This window comes from Haliotis rufescens, unplaced genomic scaffold (assembly GCF_023055435.1).
Source record: "Haliotis rufescens isolate VD_foot unplaced genomic scaffold, xgHalRufe1.0.p SCAF_10, whole genome shotgun sequence".
Classification (NCBI taxonomy): Eukaryota; Metazoa; Mollusca; class Gastropoda; order Lepetellida; family Haliotidae; genus Haliotis; species Haliotis rufescens.
In genome coordinates, this window is record NW_025963780.1 from 34,785,525 (window position 1) to 34,810,631 (window position 25,107).

At 40.5% G+C, this 25,107-nt stretch overlaps 2 protein-coding genes across 3 annotated transcripts; both read left to right on the plus strand.

Annotated features, from left to right (window-relative positions):
* The first annotated feature begins 906 nt into the window (after window positions 1-906).
* LOC124131016 (uncharacterized protein DDB_G0283357-like) lies at window positions 907-23,215 on the plus strand. Of its 2 annotated transcripts, XM_048389837.1 has the most exons (4): window positions 907-1,013; window positions 2,301-2,375; window positions 21,158-22,166; window positions 22,206-23,215. In XM_048389837.1, exons 2-4 carry the CDS (start codon window positions 2,309-2,311, stop codon window positions 22,648-22,650), a joined length of 1,521 nt encoding a protein of 506 aa, XP_048245794.1. In that variant the 5' UTR covers window positions 907-1,013; window positions 2,301-2,308; the 3' UTR covers window positions 22,651-23,215. The 2 variants fall into 2 exon arrangements, with proteins under 2 accessions (XP_048245794.1, XP_046350035.2); XM_046494079.2 differs by having other exon boundaries at window positions 21,158-23,215.
* On the plus strand, window positions 9,909-17,728 carry LOC124131015 (mucin-3A-like). The gene is made up of 5 exons (XM_046494077.2): window positions 9,909-9,938; window positions 10,342-10,389; window positions 11,134-15,111; window positions 15,746-16,300; window positions 17,205-17,728. The coding sequence occupies exons 1-5, from the start codon at window positions 9,923-9,925 to the stop codon at window positions 17,297-17,299; spliced, it is 4,692 nt and encodes a 1,563-aa protein (XP_046350033.2). The 5' UTR covers window positions 9,909-9,922; the 3' UTR covers window positions 17,300-17,728.
* Window positions 23,216-25,107: the final 1,892 nt, after the last annotated feature.

Genomic DNA, 25,107 nt, shown 5'->3' on the forward strand with positions numbered 1-25,107 from the left:
CGGCAACTTGGTAAGCTAACATGAGGTGGGCATCCCTAAAGAAAACAATGCACGCTCTGCAAGGCTTTCGCTCTACATCCGGCGTCACCATTATGACGTCATACCGCTCATTGTGACGCAAGAGATATGACGTCAAAAAGCGCCAAAATTCCAAGCTCTCTGTTGTCTCCAAAACGTAATTACATTCCCTTTGTTGATTTCTATCGTGTTTTCCTGCACGAAATGTATTTCCACACATCCTTTGAATATTGTAGTAACCGCATCTAAGCATTTTGCAACCTGCAATTGTAGATATAGTTATTGAAATATGCCTACCGACACTGACTGAAAATAGTACTATTCTATGAATATTAGCTTCCGCGGTGGGGGGGGGGGGGGGGGGTGTGTGTGTGATTGTGATAGCCTCTGATTGACCGATCAGAATCGAGTAAATTCCAAATTCATGGTGGAATTCCCAATATAGACTCAGCCAATTTTTTTGGCAGTGTTACAAACATACATTCATTGTCGTGCACATTTAACATTACAGTGAAACAGTGAAACCCCCTCCGTCTGGATCCTGCTATTCCGGAAACGTGCGTGCGTGCGTGCGTGTATAGATGTTTGCATGTATCTACGTAAGTATGAATGAAGTACCATGTTGATGCAATATCTGGAACTGTGCATTATAGCAAAAGTGAAGACACAGCTGATATAATCAGTGACGTGTCTGAGGATCTGAATATATATTTAACATAACTAGGCATTGTTATCTGGCCATTAGTCACGACAGACTCTCCGTCACAGAGTACCCACAAGTGTCCGGCGAGACATGATGTCATGTTGATACTCCATGCCAGGAACACTGCTACAATGAGAGACACGACAATGTGGCATCACCCCTGGCAGTTTAACGACTATGCAGGCTCGTGATATCATCGCGGGAAGGGCGTTGTCCTCAGCTGAATTTAATGTGGCGAAGACACGTGCCTCTATGAGAAGGAGGGTTGGGTACTTAGCCTGAAGTGTTCAAAGTAAGTATGGAGCATATTTGATATATTCATATTGATTTCGGGGCACGGGTGGCCTAGTTGTCTAAGGCGCATCAATTCGCTGTGAAGGGTTGTCTCGCGTTAGTGTACAAAAAACCTATAATCGTGGGTTCGAATCCCGACTCGCTCTGGTTAGGTTTTATTGTTTGTCAGCACCATACCCGTGGTCGTAAGTTTCACCAAAGTGGTAAACGACGCAGAGCTTTCCCCAACATCAAGCTGATTTACTCTGATCTAACTGAAATCCTGTTCAAAGAGGCGTATACAGAACACGCCAATATTCATTTGAATCGAGGACGAATATGGCTGAAGAGTGGTCGTTGATGTATTTGTAATATGATGAAAGACATATGCATGACACTGCTTTCAATTTCAATATGTTTTAAACTGCCGGGCAAAAGAAAGTCTACACTTGAATTTAACCAAAACATTACAAACGTTATCAATATGTTACTGGGCTGAAAACAGATGCCGAAAGACTTCAACTTGAGGTCTGAAACACAACTATGATGCCCATATCAAATACATCACCATCGAATAGCCATTTCTAGTTTGTATCATTTTAGCCACCATCAAGCATGGAACAGAATACTTTCTTTGCCATGCTTTTTATAAACGTTGTATCTCAAAGGAACGGTATGACATGTCAACGTGAATGTATAGGGTGCCATTGTGTGCACTTTGAAACGTTATACACGTGCAAAATGTATGCAGTCTGAAGCATTTGCAGGTAAAGACTGCATTTTCTGTCATTACATGTAAACGTATATCATTTATGGGTGCCAATAAACCACGACACAAGGATATGTCATGTTACCCGCGGGTATTCGAGGTACGAACGATGTTCCCCAGCAATCCATGCTTGTCGCAAAAGGCGACTAATGGAATTGCGTGGTAAGGCGACTTGTTTGATTGCATGTCATCGTATCCTAATTGTGTGAATCGATGCTCATGATATCAATCACTTGATTATCTGGTCCAGGATAGATGATTTAAATAATGGGACATATATCTGTATATGATATATAATGTGTCTGTGGTTAAGCTTCGGTCACCACACACTGACGTCGTTTTCTAATATAAACATGCAGTACCATTGTTGAAAGTGGAGGCAGCCTAATGGTAAAAGTGTAGAGGTCTCACGTCGAAGCTCCAGGTTCGATTAACAAATTGGCAAATGTATAAAGCCCATTCTGGTTGTTCCCTGACAAGATAGACCTGGATTATTGCAGAACCAAACTCACTCACTGTATCTCGTTGTTCCAACAGGGTCGGCAATGTGGTCCCGTACCTTGATTGTAGCACTGGTTGTTCTGGCGATACTGGCGTCATCAGACGCACAAAGTAGGTCATGTTTAATATATTATGTTATATTCTAGGTGATGAAGCGATTTAGCTAGGTAATGAAGGGATTTCAAGAATAACTGTAATGCAAGCATGAGTATTACAAGATTATTCGTGCAATGTTACGTTCTCTATTGATATTTTTTATCACGACTGCCTGCAATACCTTTTCGTAAGCAGTGAAAACTTTGTTACCTCGAACGTTTAATTTGACCAAGATCGTTTTTCTTACTTCTCACTCTTTCATGCGTAATCATATTTCTATACCCCATATATGAATCTACTCCTGGATTTCATACCTCACAGTAACTCGTTCATCCCATACTTGAAAATACTTGTGCATCCAATTTCTGTGTATCAATTACGAGTCGTCTAAGGCGCCGCGATTCGCTGTGCCGAGTTGCGTCCCTTGGGCACGCCGGAAACCTATGACTGTGGGTTCGAATCCCGGTTCGCCTCGATTATGTTTCTAGGTTTGTCAGCACCATACCCGTGCTCCTGGGGTTCTCCGAAGTGATAAACGTCTGAGACCTACATCACTTCGGTATTTTCCTCCCATATTGAGCTGACACGCCCCGATATAACTGTAATACTGTTAAAAACTCGTACATAGCACACTTGAACATACTCGATTAATATTACATAATATACATCCCACAGTTAACACAATACCCGCACGTACCACACTTGAAAATACTTGTACATGTACATACCACATTGAAAATACTCGTACATCACACATTTGAAAATACTCGTACATCCAACACTTGAAAATTCTCGAAAATACCACACTTGAAAATACTCTTACATACCACACTTGAAAATACTCGTACATCACACATTTGAAAATACTCGTACATCCCACACTTGAAAATTCTCGAAAATACCACACTTGAAAATACTTGTACATACCACACTTGAAAATACTCGTACATACCACACTTGAAAATACTCGTACATAGCACACTTGAAAATACTCGTACATCCCTCACTTGAAAATACTCGTACATCCCACACTTGAAAATTCTCGTACATACCACACTTGAAAATTCTCGTACATACCACACTTGAAAATACTCGTACATACCACACTTGAAAATACTCGTACATACCACACTTGAAAATTCTCGTACATCCCACACTTGAAAATACTCGTACATACCACACTTGAAAATACTCGTACATCCAACACTTGAAAATACTCGTACTTACCACACTTGATAATACTCGTACATCCCACACTTGAAAATACTCGTACATCCAGCACTTGAAAATTCTCGTACATACCACATTTGAAAATACTCGTACATACCACACTTGAAAAAAAAAGTACATACCACACTTGAAAATACTCGTACATCCAGCACTTGAAAATTCTCGTACATACCACATTTGAAAATACTCGTACATACAACACTTTAAAATACTCGTACATACAACACTTGAAAATACTCGTACATACAACACTTAAAAAATTCTCGTACATACCACACTTAAAAATACTCGTACATACCACACTTGAAAATACTCGTACATACCACACTTGAAAATACTCGTACATACAACACTTGAAAATACTCGTACATCCCACACTTGAAAATACTCGTACATACCACACTTGAAAATATTCGTACATACAACACTTGAAAATACTCGTACATACCACACATGAACATTCTCGTACATCCCACACTTGAAAATACTCGTACATACCACACATGAACATTCTCGTACATCCAACACTTGAAAATATTCGTACATACCACACTTGAAAATACTCGTACATACCACACATGAACATTCTCGTACATAGCACACTTGAAAATAGTCGAACATCCCACACTTGAAAATACTCTGACATCCCACACTTGAAAATAGTCGAACATACCACACTTGAAATTACTCGTACATACCACACTTGAGAATACTCGTACATACCACACACGAAAATTCTCGTACATCCAACACTTGAAAATACTCGTACATACCACACTTGATAATACTCGTACATACCACACTTGATAATACTCGTACATCCCACACTTGAAAATACTCGTACATAGCACACTTGAAAATTCTCGTACATAGCACACTTGAAAATACTCGTACATAGCACACTTGAAAATACTCGTACATCCAACACTTGAATATTCTCATACATACCACACTTGAAAATACTCGTACATACCACACTTGAAAATTCTCGTACATAGCACACTTGAAAATACTCGTATAGCACACTTGAAAATTCTCGTACATAGCACACTTGAAAATACTCGTACATAGCACACTTGAAAATACTCGTACATCCAACACTTGAAAATACTCGTACATACCACACTTGATAATACTCGTACATACCACACTTGATAATACTCGTACATCCCACACTTGAAAATACTCGTACATACCACACTTGAAAATTCTCGTACATAGCACACTTGAAAATACTCGTACATAGCACACTTGAAAATACTCGTACATCCAACACTTGAATATTCTCATACATACCACACTTGAAAATACTCGTACATACCACACTTGAAAATTCTCGTACATAGCACACTTGAAAATACTCGTACATAGCACACTTGAAAATTCTCGTACATAGCACACTTGAAAATACTCGTACATAGCACACTTGAAAATACTCGTACATCCAACACTTGAAAATACTCGTACATACCACACTTGAAAATACTCGTACATACCACACTTGAAAATTCTCGTACATAGCAAACTTGAAAATACTCGTACATAGCACACTTGAAAATACTCGTACATCCAACACTTGAAAATTCTCATACATACCACACTTGAAAATACTCGTACATAGCACACTTGAAAATTCTCGTACATAGCACACTTGAAAATACTCGTACATAGCACACTTGAAAATTCTCGTACATAGCACACCTGAAAATACTCGTACATCCCACACTTGAAAATTCTCGTACATAGCACACTTGAAAATACTCGTACATCCCACACTTGAAAATACTCGCACATACAACACTTGAAAATATTCGAAAATACCACACTTGAAAATACTCGTACATACCACATTTGAAAATACTCGTACATCCCCAACTTGAAAATACTCGTTCATCCCACACTTGAAAATACTCATACATACCACACTTGAAAATACTCGTACATACCACACTTGAAAATACTCGTACATCACACATTTGAAAATACTCGTACATCCCACACTTGAAAATTCTCGAAAATACCACACTTGAAAATTCTCGAAAATACCACACTTGAAAATACTCGTACATCCCACACTTGAAAATTCTCGAAAATACCACACTTGAAAATACTCGTACATACCACACTTGAAAATACTCGTACATCACACATTTGAAAATACTCGTACATCCCACACTTGAAAATTCTCGAAAATACCACACTTGAAAATACTTGTACATACCACACTTGAAAATACTCGTACATACCACACTTGAAAATTCTCGAAAATACCACACTTGAAAATTCTCGAAAATACCACACTTGAAAATACTCGTACATCCCACACTTGAAAATTCTCGAAAATACCACACTTGAAAATACTTGTACATACCACACTTGAAAATACTCGTACATACCACACTTGAAAATTCTCGAAAATACCACACTTGAAAATTCTCGAAAATACCACACTTGAAAATACTCGTACATCCCACACTTGAAAATTCTCGAAAATACCACACTTGAAAATACTCGTACATACCACACTTGAAAATACTCGTACATCACACATTTGAAAATACTCGTACATCCCACACTTGAAAATTCTCGAAAATACCACACTTGAAAATACTTGTACATACCACACTTGAAAATACTCGTACATACCACACTTGAAAATACTCGTACATAGCACACTTGAAAATACTCGTACATCCCACACTTGAAAATACTCGTACATCCCACAATTGAAAATTCTCGTACATACCACACTTGAAAATTCTTGTACATACCACACTTGAAAATACTCGTACATACCAGACTTAAAAATACTCGTACATACCACACTTGAAAATACTCGTACATACCACACTTGAAAATACTCGTACATACCACACTTGAAAATTCTCGTACATCCCACACTTGAAAATACTCGTACATACCACACTTGAAAATACTCGTACATCCAACACTTGAAAATACTCGTACTTACCACACTTGATAATACTCGTACATCCCACACTTGAAAATACTCGTACATCCAGCACTTGAAAATTCTCGTACATACCACATTTGAAAATACTCGTACATACCACACTTGAAAAAAAAAGTACATACCACACTCGAAAATACTCGTACATCCAGCACTTGAAAAATTCTCGTACATACCACATTTGAAAATACTCGTACATACAACACTTTAAAATACTCGTACATACCACACTTGAAAATACTCGTACATACCACACTTAAAAATACTCGTACATACCACACTTGAAAATACTCGTACATACCACACTTGAAAATACTCGTACATACAACACTTGAAAATACTCGTACATACCACACTTGAAAATACTCGTACATACAACACTTGAAAATACTCGTACATCCCTAACTTGAAAATACTCGTACATACCACACTTGAAAATATTCGTACATACAACACTTGAAAATACTCGTACATACCACACATGAACATTCTCGTACATCCCACACTTGAAAATACTCGTACATACCACACATGAACATTCTCGTACATCCAACACTTGAAAATATTCGTACATACCACACATGAAAATACTCGTACATACCACACATGAACATTCTCGTACATCCCACACTTGAAAATAGTCGAACATCCCACACTTGAAAATACTCTGACATCCCACACTTGAAAATAGTCGAACATACCACACTTGAAATTACTCGTACATACCACACTTGAAAATACTCGTACATACCACACATGAAGATTCTCGTACATCCAACACTTGAAAAAACTCGTACATACCACACTTGATAATACTCGTACATACCACACTTGATAATACTCGTACATCCCACACTTGAAAATACTCGTACATAGCACACTTGAAAATTCTCGTACATAGCACACTTGAAAATACTCGTACATAGCACACTTGAAAATACTCGTACATCCAACACTTGAAAATTCTCATACATACCACACTTGAAAATACTCGTACATACCACACTTGAAAATTCTCGTACATAGCACACTTGAAAATACTCGTACATAGCACACTTGAAAATTCTCGTACATAGCACACTTGAAAATACTCGTACATAGCACACTTGAAAATACTCGTACATCCAACACTTGAAAATACTCGTACATACCACACTTGAAAATACTCGTACATACCACACTTGAAAATTCTCGTACATAGCACACTTGAAAATACTCGTACATAGCACACTTGAAAATACTCGGACATCCAACACTTGAAAATTCTCGTACATATCACACTTAAAAACACTCGTACATCCCACACTTGAAAATATTCGAAAATACCACACTTGAAAATACTCGTACATACCACATTTGAAAATACTCGTACATCCCCAACTTGAAAATACTCGTACATCCCACACTTGAAAATACTCGTACATACCACACTTGAAAATACTCGTACATACAACACTTGAAAATACTCGTACATACCACACTTGAAAATACTCGAAAATACCACACTTGAACATACTCGTACATCCCACGCTTGAAAATAATCGATCGTACATCCCACACTTGAAAATTATCGTACATACCACACTTGAAAATACTCGTACATACCACACTTGAAAATTATCGTACATACCACACTTGAAAATACTCTTTCATCCCACACTTGAAAATACTCTTTCATCCCACACTTAAAAATTCTCGTACATACCACAGTTGAAAATACTCGTACATACCACACTTGAAAATACTCGTACATACCACACTTGAAAATACTCGAAAATACCACACTTGAAAATACTCGTACATCCCACGCTTGAAAATAATCGATCGTACATCCCACACTTGAAAATTATCGTACATACCACACTTGAAAATTATCGTACATACCACACTTGAAAATACTCTTTCATCCCACACTTGAAAATACTCTTTCATCTCACACTTAAAAATTCTCGTACATACCACAGTTGAAAATACTCGTACATACCACACTTGAAAATTCTCGTACATCCCACACTTGAAAATTCTCATACATACCACACTTGAAAATACTCGTATTTATAAATATCATACTTGAAAATTAATCGTACATCCTACATTAAAAAATGAATTTAACATCCCGTATTTATTAAATGACCATGTGTTTACCGTCCACCTTTGCACATTATCATGTATAAATTCATATCTGACATAAATTGCATTTAGCAGAACTAGTCAAAGCTGTCAAAGCCTTGTGCCCAAGCATATTATTCACGGCACCACGTGACACTCGAATGTAATATAATCTACGGCTAAGACGATTTGCGGAAGTCGTGAATTTGTTTTGAAGGGTGACAACTGCAAATTGCATGAAGAACCGAAACATAAGGTGAGAACCCTTGGATTACCTCCCTTGTTCCTGTTAGCTGCTGTAGAGGGTTCAAATTGGGTTCAGTAAACCTCTAACATAAACAATACATATTCCTATTTTTGAACAGTCAATTTCAGGTTTGCTTTCAAATACACAATATTCCCCGGATGAAACAATACATTTCAATCATCATTATAATGTCTGATTTCAATTTCTTTTAAAAAAAAAAATGATTTCAAATATATTTATTTTCATACTACGCGGCAATACTCTGTAAGCAGCAACAGGTGAACAAGGTATATATTGAAATTTATAATGAATGGGAGTGTGAGTTGAAATCTGACTGGTTGAAAAACGATGGTAAAGGGACTTGGATCTCGGAAATCTCTCTGACTTTTCACTGCGTTGGAATACTTTTTGATAAGCCACACGTTTTCTTAATCCCGATTTCGAAAAAAACCACGTGTCATTCGGCTTTGCGAAATTGATACCACATTAATCAAACATTAACTTTTTTCAGAATTTTGTCAAAATAATTTCGCTGAATTCTTTTTTCAAATCCTGCTAACCAGACGGATTCAGTAATTACCGAATTGTGTTGTTTTGTCATGGCATCTAATCGTTCCCTCAAGTATTCCGCCTCACAACTGTAAGAGTTCACGTAGAGAGAGGGTGAAAACGTTGGTGTTTAACATTGTCGACGAACGCCGTCGGTTCCAGTTGAAATTTCCGGGCATCGAATACTCAATAACACCCAAATCTGAAAACAGAGAACGTATATCTCCTAACTGTACGCATAACCTTGTCTAATGTGCGGGTCAAGCCTTTGAACAGGGACACTGTGTATCTGTAACTTAAGCACTTTTTGACATGACCCTACTAATTGTAAACGACAGTAGATTGAACGTCACCCCCTTGACGTAACTAACATAATGCACATACACTGGGTTGTGACTAGTCTTATTGAATATAAGGGCAATATGTTTCATTTCAGGTGAAGGCGCAGCAGAAAAAATGTTCTCACTAGAAGGTATTATCAACACATTTTCACCCTAATTGGCTGACCATTTGAGTTCCTGAAAATAATTGAAACAAATTCTCCTCAGAAACATGATCCGAGTTGGCCTAAAGGAATATTTTACTTATGTATGTCCTGAAGCGATAACTGAAAAAAATATGTCATAAACAAAAATTCAGGCCACCCTTCCCCCACCTCCGAATTAACCTTAACGAATATAATGGTTAGTCTCGAATAGGCTGCTTCTAGCATTGCTATCATCCATATAGTTGGGTAATCATTTCCTTTTAAATGTCATCTTTGTGGAATATAATGTGACAGTGGGTGGCTCTTATCAATCATTATAAATGAAATTAATGCGAGGAAATTTCAAGACAATTTCGTTCGGAATTACAATAAGTCATTGTTATTACAGATGTAATGAAAATGGCAAAGATGGCAGGAGTGGCAGGCCCTTTGAAAGGTAAGCACTTTATGACCATGTGCAGTAGACCTGCGAAAAATCAAACGAATACATTCTAATGGTACAAGGACGAAGGTGGGTTATGGCGTTCCGGCAGTTAAAGGCACAGCAATTTCTCATGCAGAGTTCGCAATCATGTCAAGATTTGCTTGTCGTGGGTTTGTAGGATAATGATTCCTCGTACAACATAACATGCTCGTTGGTTTATCCAAAGTGGTAACATTCTAGGCTTGCTTACACTGTAAGTGTTCCGTCCACATTCAGCTGACAAGCAGTGATGTAACTAAATACTGCACAAAGTGACAATAAATCGTACTAACTCAAATGTGCTAATGAACAATTTTTAAATTAAATATTATCATCCTTATGGCAAACCTTGACACCCTGAAGCAGTTTCTGTTACACTGTGTGAAATCGTTTACATTACGGACCCGTAAAGATTCCGGGGTAGAATACATGTAGGTCTTCAGCAACCCATAATTGCCGTAAAAGGTGACTATGCTTGTCGTAAGAGGCGACTAACGGGATCGGGTGGTCAGGCTCGCGGACTTGGTTGATGCATGTCATCGATCTCAATTGCGTGGGTCGATGCTCTTGATATTAATCACTGGATTGTCTGGTCCATTACTCGATTATTTACAGACCGCCGTCATATAGCTGGAATATTGCTGAGTACGGCATTAAACAACAAACCAACCAACCAACCAACCTACTGATAAGATTTAATTATATTTCATCTTCCAGATGTTCTGAAGAAGACTTTGAGTACCGAAACACCAGTGGCAATGACAACTACAGTCACTCCAGTGTTGGTTACAGAGGTAACACGACCATCGTTGGTATCTACAAGAAGAAGAACACGAATGAGAATCACGTCTACCGAACCATATCAATCGCGTAGACCTAGAAATGGCCATGATCCTAGGCGAACGCCAAACTTGCCTTCTACAAGACAAACACCTACTTGGGTTCCTAAGGTAATGTCTAAGGCATCTGACAGATTAAGGCGTAGGCGTCCGAGAAGGCAAATGGTGACGGGATCAACAGAAGAACCTCTGACTACAAAGATATATTCAAGAGAAACATCAACTCACTATCCAATAACTGAAATAACGCTCTCAGAAACTATCTTGGCGACTCCTGAAAATATTGTGACAGAAATGACCACCATGGACAAAGCCCGAATTGCAGAGAAAAGACTTGATAACACGTTTAATAGCATTCAACAGTTTTTAACTAAAAACCTGAACTCTCTTTTGTCGTCCTCCAGACTATCGCACAGTGAAGCAGATGAACAGGTGAAACCGTGGTCATTATCAGAATCAACAGGTCAAGTTCCTGTCACTGAACCTACAAGGGTAGCCACTACCATCAGTAGAAGTACAAGTACACCTTTGCCAGAGACAAGTACTACACGTATTACAATGGTTGAGGAAGATGCAGCCATAGCATCTGTCAAGGCATTCCCTCCAGCCACCATTGTATCCGTGGAGCCAACATCAAATCTTGTAATAGATCAAACCACGATTACAAAAATACAGCAAGCTAGCGGTAGCCCAAATCTAGATGATATATTTGGCTCAATGCGGCAGGATTTAACCATGGCAGATTTCCTTAACCTTCTCACAACAAATTATAACATACCGATAGAGGAAGCAAGAAAACTTATTCCCGTTGCAACTTCCGAAAAAAGTATTTCAAAATTCACAACACAAGAAGTTGCTACGTTCATAAATACTGATAAACCCTCAACATCTACTGCAACGGTGACCACTACAACGCCTACTACCACTTCTCAAACTTCAACCACAACATTTATAACTACATCTACAGCAGTTACAACTACAATGAAACCAATTACCGCACCACCAGTAACTGTGACAACAACCACTACTTCAACTATGGGACTACCGACTTCAACACATGTATTTGAAAGAGCTGCTAAGAAAACAAATGACATTAACATAAAAACTGGATCCCTTACAAGGGCTCCTAAAAATACACCGTCTCCTTTTTTACCAAGGACATCTTTGCTTTCAAAATATTCACACAAAAAAATAAGCTCGAAAAATCGACCTTTCAAAAATCCCCCGTCTAGAGATAAGCTGTTACGAATGTTAAGGGAAAGTAATAAGAAAAGAGTAAAACTGTTGAGTACGTATCGAAAGATGGGGTATCACCGTGTTGAACATCACAGAAAAAACACAACCCCTGTCCCCACTGTGGGTAGAATAGATGAAGCCATAAATCCAATGACCAAAACTCCACCAAACAGTGACATGACAAGCCAGGTAATTTCAGAGCCTAATGTTGGATTAACCCAGGCAAGCACGAGGATTCCATTTACAAAAACATCAGCTGCACTTGATATCAATACTCTAAAAACCAAAAGTGCCGATTCTTTGTCTGTCAATGATCTGCTGCTCCTGCTACAAATGAAGATAAACAAGGTCACACCTACTACGACAAAAGTAGCTACACAAGGCATATCAACGACAACGGTAAATCCTATACTTGATCTTCAGCAAAAGCAATTTCTTACCAACTGGACTAGCAAGTTCCAAAAAGAACCCATAGAATTACAAGAAATAGCCACAACAATGAATGAAACACCGACAACTGAAACACCAGTTGTTAAAACGAGAATTCATAGAATCAAATCAAAGGTCAACGTATTCAATCGTGATGTTTTTGCTAAGTTAAAACATATGGCAAGGGCAAGAACGAAGAAAGGAAAGAATAAAGTCCCAACTACTGTCACTCCCAGAACAACAACCACTACAGCAACTTCTCCGACTACGACAGTTCCCCCGACAACGCAGTTGCCTAGGATTCTGTCTGTCCTCATAAGACCACAGAAGCGAAGAATGCCAAAACGTGTCAAACAAAGGAAGTTCCTGTTGACCACGACTCAGACACCAACAACTCAGAGTGTACCTATCCAAGACACACCTAAACAAAAGAGTAAAAACAAACTTAATATGAGTAATTTTATGAGTTCTTTGCAAGAAAATATTCATGGTCTCAACTCAAGTAAAAACTTAGATGTTTTTGAAAGGAAATTGGAACACATTCTTGCCACTTCCCGCAGACTACGAGGAGGTAGCCCTGGAACTGTTCACGGTGGGATTAATGTTAAAATTAATATGAGGAAAAATGTGCAAAATTCTCCTAGGATGCAGATAGGAAATAATAAATCTAAGAAAACGCTTGACCCACGACTACAAGTAGCAGTCACAACAATTACAACAACAAAAACACCCAGGCAACGACCTACAACAACATATGCTCCGTTAAGCCTAGACACTGGTAAAAATATGCAACCGACATACCAAGATATTATAACTATGGGACAAACAAATATAACAGCCCTTATAAAGTCTATAATACGTACGTCCAAGGAACAAAAATCAAACTACGCTTATCAGGAACGACCAATTCCTGACACATTTGTGCCTGCACATGTTGAACCTGTTCAAATGCTAGAACTGTCAACTCCCAAGACAATTCATCTGAGTGACATTCAGATATCTTTCAAAACAAAAATACCCAAAGAAGAAAGGTTAGGAGGTGTATTTCCAAGTGGAGCAGCAGCAAATGGTGTACAAGACACTAAACAGTCTGCAGTTCATGTTCATGGTGGCATTGATATCCAAACATATGAAGTTGGAGAGGCGGACGGGATGTCTGAACCAGAAGCTGAACCAGAGCCGGAGGCGGAAGCGGAACCAGAACCGGAACCGGAAATTCTCAGCGCAGGACAAAATGTCCCTGATAATGGTCATGCCGTTGCAGAGTTCCTAGTACATCATAGAATACAGGATCAAGAGGGACGAAACATAAATCAGAAACCAGATGTCATGGCAGAGCCTGAAACTCGGCCATCTTTAAGATCATCGGATATCATTGGCCATAACTCAAACAGAATGCTCACTGCTCACAAATACACACAAACGGAAATTCCACCAGTACAGAATTCTGGACATATTATACAGGACGTGAACATTCAAGAGGGGGTCTCTGAACCAACAGTGTATGGTGAGCCTACACATGGACATACAAGAACCATATCTTTGAGAAATATGCAGAGGAACAACATGCTCCAGACACGTGTAATTCCTGCAAACTCCTCACCCGGAAGAAGAGCTAAGGGAGGCTATAGAGTTTCCCACGATAGCATAGGGCAAGGAGCTTCAGCACGAGGACCACGAGTCTCCAGCCCAAGATCAATGACCTCAATCTTTAGCAGCCAACCTGGCATTCCGACGACAGAAAACAGGCGCAGAGATCCCAGCGTTGAAGAGGGTGCAGCCACAGATGACAGCACGAATAGCAACTCAAAGTCAAACGGGACATCATTTGAAACTAAAAGATCCCATTTATCTTCGAGTCAACTGTATCCTGGAGGTCATTATTCAAGGCATCCCTCACAAGAACCTTCATCTCCCTATATCGACATAGGCAGACCTTCCGGGATAGAACATAATTTCCAGACAGTTGGGCGAACGAGAGCGAGCATTAGGCGACGTGAAGGAAGGATCAGTAATGTTCCATCACATAACCATGGTAACGAACCGTTTCCTGACGTTTATGGAGGGATGCTGAGGCAGCATGATCCTCATGCTGGCATCGCAACTGGTTCTAAAAGCCATCGTGCGTATGACATGGGCCAGGCTAATAGACACACGTCCCCCGCTGACCAGCTTACCATAGGCCAGTCGAGTAAGTAAACTTTTTTTTACACCTTATCACCCTAGCTGCCCAACACAGCTGAAATTCTTCTTTAATCTGTTTTGATCAAGTCAATAATTATTCTGTCTTCACCAGGTACTGAAACCATTGTATACATGTATTTGTGCATATTATATTTTCACAGTGAATACGTCTAAGGCGCCACATATCGCTGTGACTTGTACCTCTTAATCGTGCAGTCAGCAATATACCCGTACTCGTGGGTTTCACTAAAAAAATTAACAAAGTAGAGACAATTTATGGATAACAACTTTGATACTGTAAAGGCGACGTTTCGGTATATATCCTTCTACCGTTGTTGAGCAGTTTTGCTTGACAATGGTTTAAGGATCTACACCGAAACATCGCTTTTACAGTATTAAAGAAGTTGGCATCCATAAATTGTCTCTACTTTGTCATCCGTCAACTTCAAAGTAATGCCTGTCAACCAATTAAAAAAGGTAAAAGTCCGAGACTTGCATCACTTCAGGCCTTCTTGCCAGATTAAGCTGACAAGCCGTGTTATAGCTGCAATACGGTTGACAATGGCGTTTAACCAAACGCACTCGTTCAATCGTAGAGAAACGTATTCATGATTAGAATAATACAAATATTTCAACTCCAGATGTGCGTCCTGTGCACAACCGTGCTGGCTTCAAGGCTAACGAAATGCACCAACCCGACACACACTCCAGAAGACAACCTGTCCTACAGTCTGCCAATCCCCGCGCCTCCAAACTGCAACAGTATCAACCTCAAACACTGGCATCATCCAACTCCAATCCACGAAATAGGCAATCCTCGAACCGGAGATACACAAACAATGATTTCCAGAAGGCACAAGTGCAAACTGTTTACGACCCAGAATCGGAGACATACATCACTAAACCTATTGTGACCAATAGCCAAAGTGGGCGTCATCAGCATGCTGATAATCATTACCAAAGGAACCAGCAGCAACAACACCTTCTTCAGCAACAACAACACCATCAACAGCAGCAGCAGCAGCAGCAGCAGCAGCAGCAACAACAACAATACATGCGGCAACAGCAAATGGTAATGCAGGAAGCCTATAACCAGGAACAAAAGCAAAACATGAATGTTGGCGGTCACCGTGCTTCACCTGTCAACGAAGGGGGACAGAACATCGACCCATATTACCAAAACCAGCAACATTTGGGTAATGCTTTCCTAATACATTTTTCCTTATTAGTTACCATTTTCTTTCACCTCTGGGAAGTCCGGGTTCGATATTGTCTCCAGGAACCATTTTCCCCGTAAGAAGCGACTTAATTGATCGAATTCAACTCATGCAATGGCACTTACATAATGTGTGATGGTTTTTGAAAATAATGTGTGTGGTGGTTCACTGGTTCTTACAATTAACAATGACAGTATGTATGATGCTATTGCTTTGAGACCCGTGAAGATTCCGGGTTAGAATAGGTCTTCAGCAACCCATACATGCCGTAAAAAGGCGACTATGCTTGTCGTAAAAGGCGACTAACGGGATCGGGCGATCAGGCTCGCTGACTTGGTTGACGCATGGCATCCATCCCAATTGCGTGGATCGATGCTTATGATGTCAATCACTGGATTGTCTGGTCCAGACTCGATTATTTTACAGACCGCCGTCATATAACTGGAATATTGCTGAGTGCGGCGTTAAAAAACAAACAAACAAACAAACAAATATTGCTTTGAAGCTGTATGGCGTGGCAGGTGCCCGTGGGGGAGGACATGCAAACCTTTTCGCGAACACCTGGTGTCACCACGAATGGATAGTGAATCATGAACATATCATCATGATATTGTCAGAATCGTACAATGGATTCTGCTTTTAGAAGAGAATTCTTATGATTGTGGTAATACTTGCTAACAATACACGGGATTGTACTAATATTAACGTTTTCGTGATTACATTTTTTGTGTCACTTGTATTAAATGGTCTGAAGTGATGATGCTTGATATTATTGTATCAATGTTCATGTTTTTATATTTAATATTGGCATGGGTGCTTGGAATCTATTGTGGGCGAGATATGTACTGTGTTGGCAATGACGCTCCGTTTCTTCTCTCCGCAGCCCCGTCTCAGCACTACCCCCAGGAGGCTCCATACCAAGGAATGACCCAAGGACGCACCCCGGGGGATGTCATGATGCTCATGCAGATCATTTGATCAAGTTTTATTTGACAAACCTGGAAGATATAAGATTGCATTATGATATACATCCTTATAACTTTCTAAACGTTATGCATGTAGTTTCCAAAGTTGGAAACGTTGGTCCACCCATTAGGAAAATGACTTTGGTTTACACTATATTTTTGTACAACTGCACACACACACACACACACACACACACACACACACACACACACACACACACACACACACACACACACACACACACGCAAGTTGAAAGGTGATGTATGGTGACTGCTTGCTTCATCATTCAAACGTTTAAGGAGATGACGTTGTGTACTGTGTGAACCTGTTCCTCAATTTGTGACGGCATACAAATGCATCATGTCACTGCTGGTGAAAGAGTATGCGTATCATATGCATAAGAAAAAACAACAACAACATCATCAACAACAACAACAACAACCAATATCTAACAATTTCATATCTGTTGAACCTGATTATAAGTGAATGGAAGAAATATTAGGATATGAAATTCGTGTTACGTTTTTTCGATATGTACTCTGGAAAAAAAGAAACGCAAAAGTGATTTTAGACGTATAGTCATATCATATAAATAATCAACTAATGGTAATCGTTGAAAATTGGCACACATCATTGTCATTGACACAGGTTCCATATGACACACATGGAACAGTAGATTTTCAAGATGAGGTCATCTGTTCTCAATATCTTGTATGGCCATCATTAGAGTCCAGAACTGACTGGTATCGTCGTCCCATGGAAGCAATCAGATCCCGAATTGTGGCCTGGGTAATGTTCACTCACTCAGTCTTCAGTGCTTGTGCCAGCTGTCGGAGGTTCTGTCGTTGTTGCTGACGTGCTCGCAGTCGGTGATCCAGTACATCCCATAACTGTTCGACTAGGTTTCATTCTTGAGACCTGGAGGGTCATGGCAGAACCTGGATGTTGTGATTCCTGAAAAAGGCTGTTGTCAGCCTTGCCGTTTGAGGTCGGGTGTTGTCTTGTTGGAAAATGACGTCTCTCGTTGCATGATGGGACCAAAGAATGTCTCCTTGTGACATTGTGCTGTTGAATGCCCCGGAACATGCACCAAGTCTGTTCTACCAGTGTAGGAGATGGCTGCCCACATCATCACACTACCACCAACAAATCTGTCCACTTCCTGTACGCAGTTTCGTGCATAACGTAAGTCCACCATCCGCACGACGAAGCATAAAACATGAAACTACACTTGTCTCCATCGCAGTTGTGGCAATACCCTGTGACCTTGACACCATTGACGTCGCAGCCGACGACGCAGGTCCGACAGAAAGACACCTCGAAATGGGCCTCAAGCGCGAATACCTTCAGCGCGTTCCTCACTGTGCGGAGGCGTTGTTGGTTGGCTTTCCGCCAGTCGTGGCAGGTTTTCGCTGTTCACTTTCTGCAGTGCCTTATTCTTTCAACTCAAATCACTCCCAATCCATGCAGAAATGACCAATTCAATTTTGGTATGAAGTTTGCATGGATTTTGGCAACACTCAGATATTGACTACTTTGTGTTTCTTTTTTGCAGAGTATATAACAATAGCAAACAGTGCATGCTGATATATTTAAAGGCGCACATATACGTATGAACGTTTATATGTAAATATATGTCAACTGATATAAAGGGAGGGTACGATATACCCAGTGGACAGCGTCTTTTTTTTAATTTTTATTTTAAAATATTGCTTTGTTTTTTACGTTACACTGCCAGCATAGAGGTTTCCTGTGTGTAACAGCTAAAGATATCATCCATGCGGTATTTAGGGTCAAGCACTTTGACAATATAACGTTATAAATGCAATTTATGTTCAGCAATGATTAGCTAACGAGGGCTACATGGTTGTTTTTTTCTTATGCAAATCCACATGTTCCCGTGTTTTTTTTTCAGGTGAACAATTGACTTGCCTTTGCATGTGTTTGTGACGTGTGTCACAGTGGGTCAGGATACGCTTAACTTTCAGCATTACATGCTTCTGATGTATTCGGATTCGGACACTATTTTAGCAGAGAATTCTTATGATTATGAAAATTGTTTTGTCGCTTTTATTTATTTAATGAATCGCCCACAATGGAACTTCTTCCCTCGATCGGCTGTCGCGTGCAAATGTCTCTTCAATGCAGGGCGGGCAAATGGAATCCAGAAACATCAACAGAAACGTCAGCATAACCTCACGTTGGCATAGTTTTCGTCTAGATATTCAGCTATGCTATGTTCGTGATCAGCGTGAAACCTGCCTTGTAATTAAAAATGTTTTGTAACATTTTGTGGACAATTTCAAGGAAATGGCCAATTGTTTTTGTCTCACGCCATTTTCAATGAAACATTCATTGATGATATGGCCTGAGTAATTCTAGATGAAAAAGTTTTGACAATCTTCGTGAAAAGGGAATTCTTGGTTTTGATCAGGTAATTTATTTCATTTAACAATTCGACCGTAACCAGGATACGATATTTCAGAGATAAAACTAATTTTGTTCGGACTGATCTAGGTTATAATGAATAGCAACCATTTTGTTTTTTTTATCGTTTTTCATTTTATTAAATTTTAAAATAAGTAGCTTGATAAAACAATGTGGTACAGAGAACGTACCATTACTGGATTACGCAGTGAATTCACGCACGGAATTGACATTTTTCACTTTTGTGTAACCTGTTCATTTAAAAATGTTCCGACAAGAACCACTTCGAATGGCATAAGATGTACCACGGTATAGAATTTGGCTTCTGTGAATAATCCTCAGGATAACGACAATGACAGCCAACTTGAACGTCGGCATCGTCACGCGTCACCGTCGAGGTCAACCGTTGTTTTACGCGTCAAGCTGTTCACTCACTACGCTTGACTGATAGTCTTACAAAATGGAAAATACGTCAACATGTTTACGTGTTCATCTGCCGACTAGCATCTTCAGCTCCTTTTCAATTTTAGTGACACTGTTAAACATGAATTTATAAGGATTGTGATTATATATGTTTAGGTTACAAAGTAACGGAGCTAATCCTAATAGATTGATACCTTAATTTATACTTAATCACAAACATTTCTCAATCTAAGTTATTTCATGGGAGCTCTGTATGGTTGGTAGTATATGTACTTATTTTGCTGGCAGAAAGACTGCCAAGGCAGTGATCATCCTCAGAGGTAGAAGGTAAGGAGCGTCAACTGGTTGACAAGTTAAGTATGTCAATTCTGTGTTGACCTAAAATAGTGAACAATATCATAAATCGAGCAATAGATCATAAATCCAAATGTCAAAAATGAGGAATGTCATCGTATCCCAATTGCGTAGATCAATGCTCGTGACATCAATCACTGGATTCTTTGGTCAAGACTCGATTAGTTACAGATATAGCTGGAATATGGCTGAATACAGCGTCAAACAACAAACCAACAAACCAACAAACAAACCATACCCGAACTCGTCAATTTCACCGAACTGAAATGATTCCAACCATCACTATGGGCTTTCCTCACATTCCCTGTGGGGACACGGGTGGCCCAGTCGTCTAAGGCGCCGGTTCGTGACTCGCTGTGCAGGGTTGAGTCCCTTGGGAAAACCACAAACCTATGATTGTTGGTTCGAATACCAGTTCGCCCCGATTATGTTTCGAGGTTTGTCAGCACCATACCCATGCCCGTGGGTTTCACCGAAGTGGTAAACGTCTTAGACCTGCATCACTTCGGGCGTTCCTCCCACATTAAGCTGACACGCCGCGATATAAATGTAATACTGTTAAAATCGGCGTTAACCCCAACTCACTCACTCACATATCCTGTAGACACGCAGTGGTATAACTGCAAAACTGTACAAAACGGTGTTAATCAAACTCACTCATTTCAGGAAGAAGACGCAGAAGAAACAGGAACAGGAGCAGAAGCAGAGGAAGTCGCAACAATGAACGCAACAATGATCGCAACGTCATCATAATCGTTCCCAATAACAGGAACCGCGGCACCAATCAGAATGCTGGAAATAACGCAGGAGGAATATTCGATTCAGCAGGTGGCGGTACCGGGCCAATTGTTCCCCCTGGGTTCGAAGGAGTTCCAAGAAGTGGTGGCCTTGGTGGCCCTCCCACTTCTCCTCCTAATCCCCCACCGCCAGCCCCCGCCCCTACAAACAACTTGTTTGGTGGAAATTCTGGTCCCGGGAGTCCAGGTAGTCCAGGTAGTCCAGGGAGTTCCGGGAGTTCCGGGAGTTCCGGGAGTTCCGGGAGCATAGCTGATCTGTTTGGCTCATTATCAACTTCAAACAGTTCCCCGTTTAATAGTCCAAATCAACCACCCACGAATAATATTGCAACTTTACTGGGGGGTTCTCCAAGTTTAGGCTTATCTGGTGGAGGACCACCTTCACCAGCATTGACCAGGCAAAACAATGGTCCGCCTCTGTTTGGTCCTGATCCAACTTCTCTTCCTCAAGGTGGTCCTCCTAGCGTCGCTCCACGTTTTGATTTACTCCCCAGTGGCCCTGGTCCACTAAACCTACCCCTGGACCCCGGGCCCCCGGGTGGAAATATGTTTGGACCCCCACCGCCGCCACAACAACCAGGGAACCCCTCAACAGGAAACAACCTTTTCGGTGGTCAACAACAGCAACAACAGCAGCAACAGTTCCAAGGAGGACCAAACCCTGTGCAGCAGCAACAGCAGCAACAACAGCAGCAGCGACAGTTCCAAGGAGGACCAAACCCTGTGCAGCAGCAACAGCAGCAGCAGCAGCAGCAGCAACAAAGACCTGACTTCGTACAACAGCAAAGACAGCAGCAATTTCAGGGTGGGCCAAACTTTGGACAACAACAGCAACAACAACAACAGCAACGCTTCCAAGGTAGACCAGATTTTCCTCCACAGCAGCAGCAACAACAGCAAATACCAAATAATATTCAACAGCAGCAACAACAACAGCAACAACAACAAAGACCAAATGATAATATTCAACAGCAGCAGCAACAACAGTTTCAAGGATTCAACCAGGTTCAACAACAACAACAACAACAACAACAGCAGCAGCAGCAACAACAACAACAACAACAAGCACCACCCAATTTCCTACAAGGACTGACAAATGCACTAGGTGGCGGTCCAATTGCAATCTCTGCACCAGGATTGAATCCATCTAACGTATTGCAAGCACTCGTACCCGATCTGGGTATGTCAATGCCAGGTCAGTCACCGTTTGGAGGTCCAGCTAGTCCAGGTCTTCCTCCGCAACCTATTTCACCATCATCTCCAGGACAAAGCCAGTTTTCTGACTTAGCGGTTATGAATATCATGCAGCAACAACAACGCCAGAGTCGAATGATGGAGTCTTTACTGTTCAACAGCATGTGATGGGAGAACTTTTGTCATGGTATAGTTGCATCACTACAAGTGCGAGTTGACTTTCAAAATCACATTTTGCAGTTGCGCATATATTCATTCATGTGTGGGTTATATATTAATGGCGTGTGAAACGACTAAGGAAACCTAATAAATGTATTTTAATTAATATCTTTGCAGTATAATGCTCTTGTTTCATATTTGGGTGATGATGTACAGTATGCAATACACTCCGTATATCCCTATTTACGTGGAACTTTCAAACTTAAACCCCCGAACCCCTTACAGAAAATAAAAGTAAATAAAATTAAAATAATTTTCTTTAGGAAAAACATCATGATTCTGAAATGACAAAGCAAGATATCCAGATATGGCTGGGGTTACTGCCCTTTAACTTTCAACACTGCATTGTCACGAAACTCATTGCAGAAATCTATCTTTATACAAAATATTCCAATACAAATGTTTTCGGGTCGGCAGTGATGTTTGGTTGGTAAAAAACCCCATTGTTTCCCAGTTTCTCAGTATCTTGGTTAGGAGGATCAACCAATTGAAATAAATATGGCCTTATTGACAAGAATGTCTGACGTTTTTTATCCCTGCTCGAACATGACGGTGTTCGTTATTACAGCTGTTTTGAACGTCATGGCAATATGTATATTGATAATAAATCGTCGAGAGTCGGTGGTCTCGCAGCATCACTCTCAAGCAGCAGATTTTGGCATGATCCGGCCAGGTGATCGGACACCGACCTCCTGCACCCCTGGCAGACGCCCCACCAGACAAGCGTTGTGACACAGTTGATCAAATGACATATTGTACTGGTAGTAGTCATAGATACTACACATGCTGCATGACATCGCTGCATCATCTACACGTTCTATTTAAGTAACACAGTTGATCAAATGACATATCGTACTGGTAGTAGTCATAGATACTACACATGCTGCATGACATCGCTGCATCATCTACACGTTCTATTTAAGTAACACAGTTGATCAAATGACATATCGTACTGGTAGTAGTCATAGATACTACACATGCTGCATGACATCGCTGCATCATCTACACGATCTATCTAAGTAGCACAGTTCGCACATGAACACTTAACCGTGTTGTCGTTAAGCGGTTCCCTGAAATTCATCGAAGCAGGAGTCATATGAGTGAGTGAGTGAGTGAGTGAGTTGGGTTTAACGCCGCTTTTAACAGTATTCCAGTTATATCACGGCGTGTCAGCTTAATGTGGGAGGAAAGCCCAAAGTGATGCAGGTCTCAGACGTTTACCACTTCGGTGAAACCCACGAGCACGGGTATGGTGCTGACAAACCTAGGAACATAATCGGGGCGAATCGGGATTCGAACCCACAATCATAGGTTTCTGGCGTGTCCAAGGGACGCAACTCTGCACAGCGAATCGCGGCGCCTTAGACGACTGGGCCCCCCGTGCCCCCAGGAGTCATATGAGGTTGGATGTTTTGGTAAAGATGAAAATTACAGTGACACTTCCTTACCTGTGTTGACTTTACGTGAATACTGGTCATATGACATTGCATCATACCCTGATGATGCGGAAGGTGAGCGGTCAACAAAGTTTTCAGTTTCAGATACGGGAGAAAACTTTTCAAATGAGTGAGTGAGTGAGTGAGTATGGTTTTACGCCGCTTTTAGCAATATTCCAGCAATTTCACGGCGGGGGACTCCAGAAATGGGCTTCACACTTTTAACCCATGCCGGTAATCGAACCCGGGTCTTCGGCGTGATGAGCCAACGCTTTAACCACTAGGCCGCCCCTATACAAATGAGAAAACCGTCAACGTTTCATCAATGAAATAAGTGCACCAGAATAAAGCTCAAACTACACACTTTCTTGTTATGAAAATTTATACCTTTAATAATCTTTCACAACTTATAAAGTTGCCATGGTTCTAAGTCATGATCTTAAAAGTTATGCATACAATTAAGGAAAGCTTCATTTTCACTGTAAAGAAACAAACAAGAAACAGTGTAAAGAGAATAACATATTGCTGATTATTGTATCAAGTTTTAATTACACAATTTCTGTGCTCGGCGTCATGGTGAACGAATGGTAGGTTGGTTTGTTGTTTAACGCCGCACTCAGCAATATTCCAGCTATATGACGGCGGTCTGTAAATAATCGAGTCTGGACCAGACAATCCAGTGATTAATATCATGAGTATCGATCCACGCAATTGGGATCGATGACATGCATCAACCAAATCAGCGAGCCTGAACACCCGATCCCGTTAGTCGCCTTTTACGACAAGCATGGGTTACTGAAGACCTATTCTACCCCGGAATCTTCACGAACGAATGGATATAGCGTTCTAGCGAATCGCATCCAAAACTCGAGAACTGTCCGTTCTTAGGAAAATCGCATTTAAAAAAAAGAAGGATACATATTAATTTTACGTGGGCTTGTAATACAACGTAACTGAAACTCATGAGCAG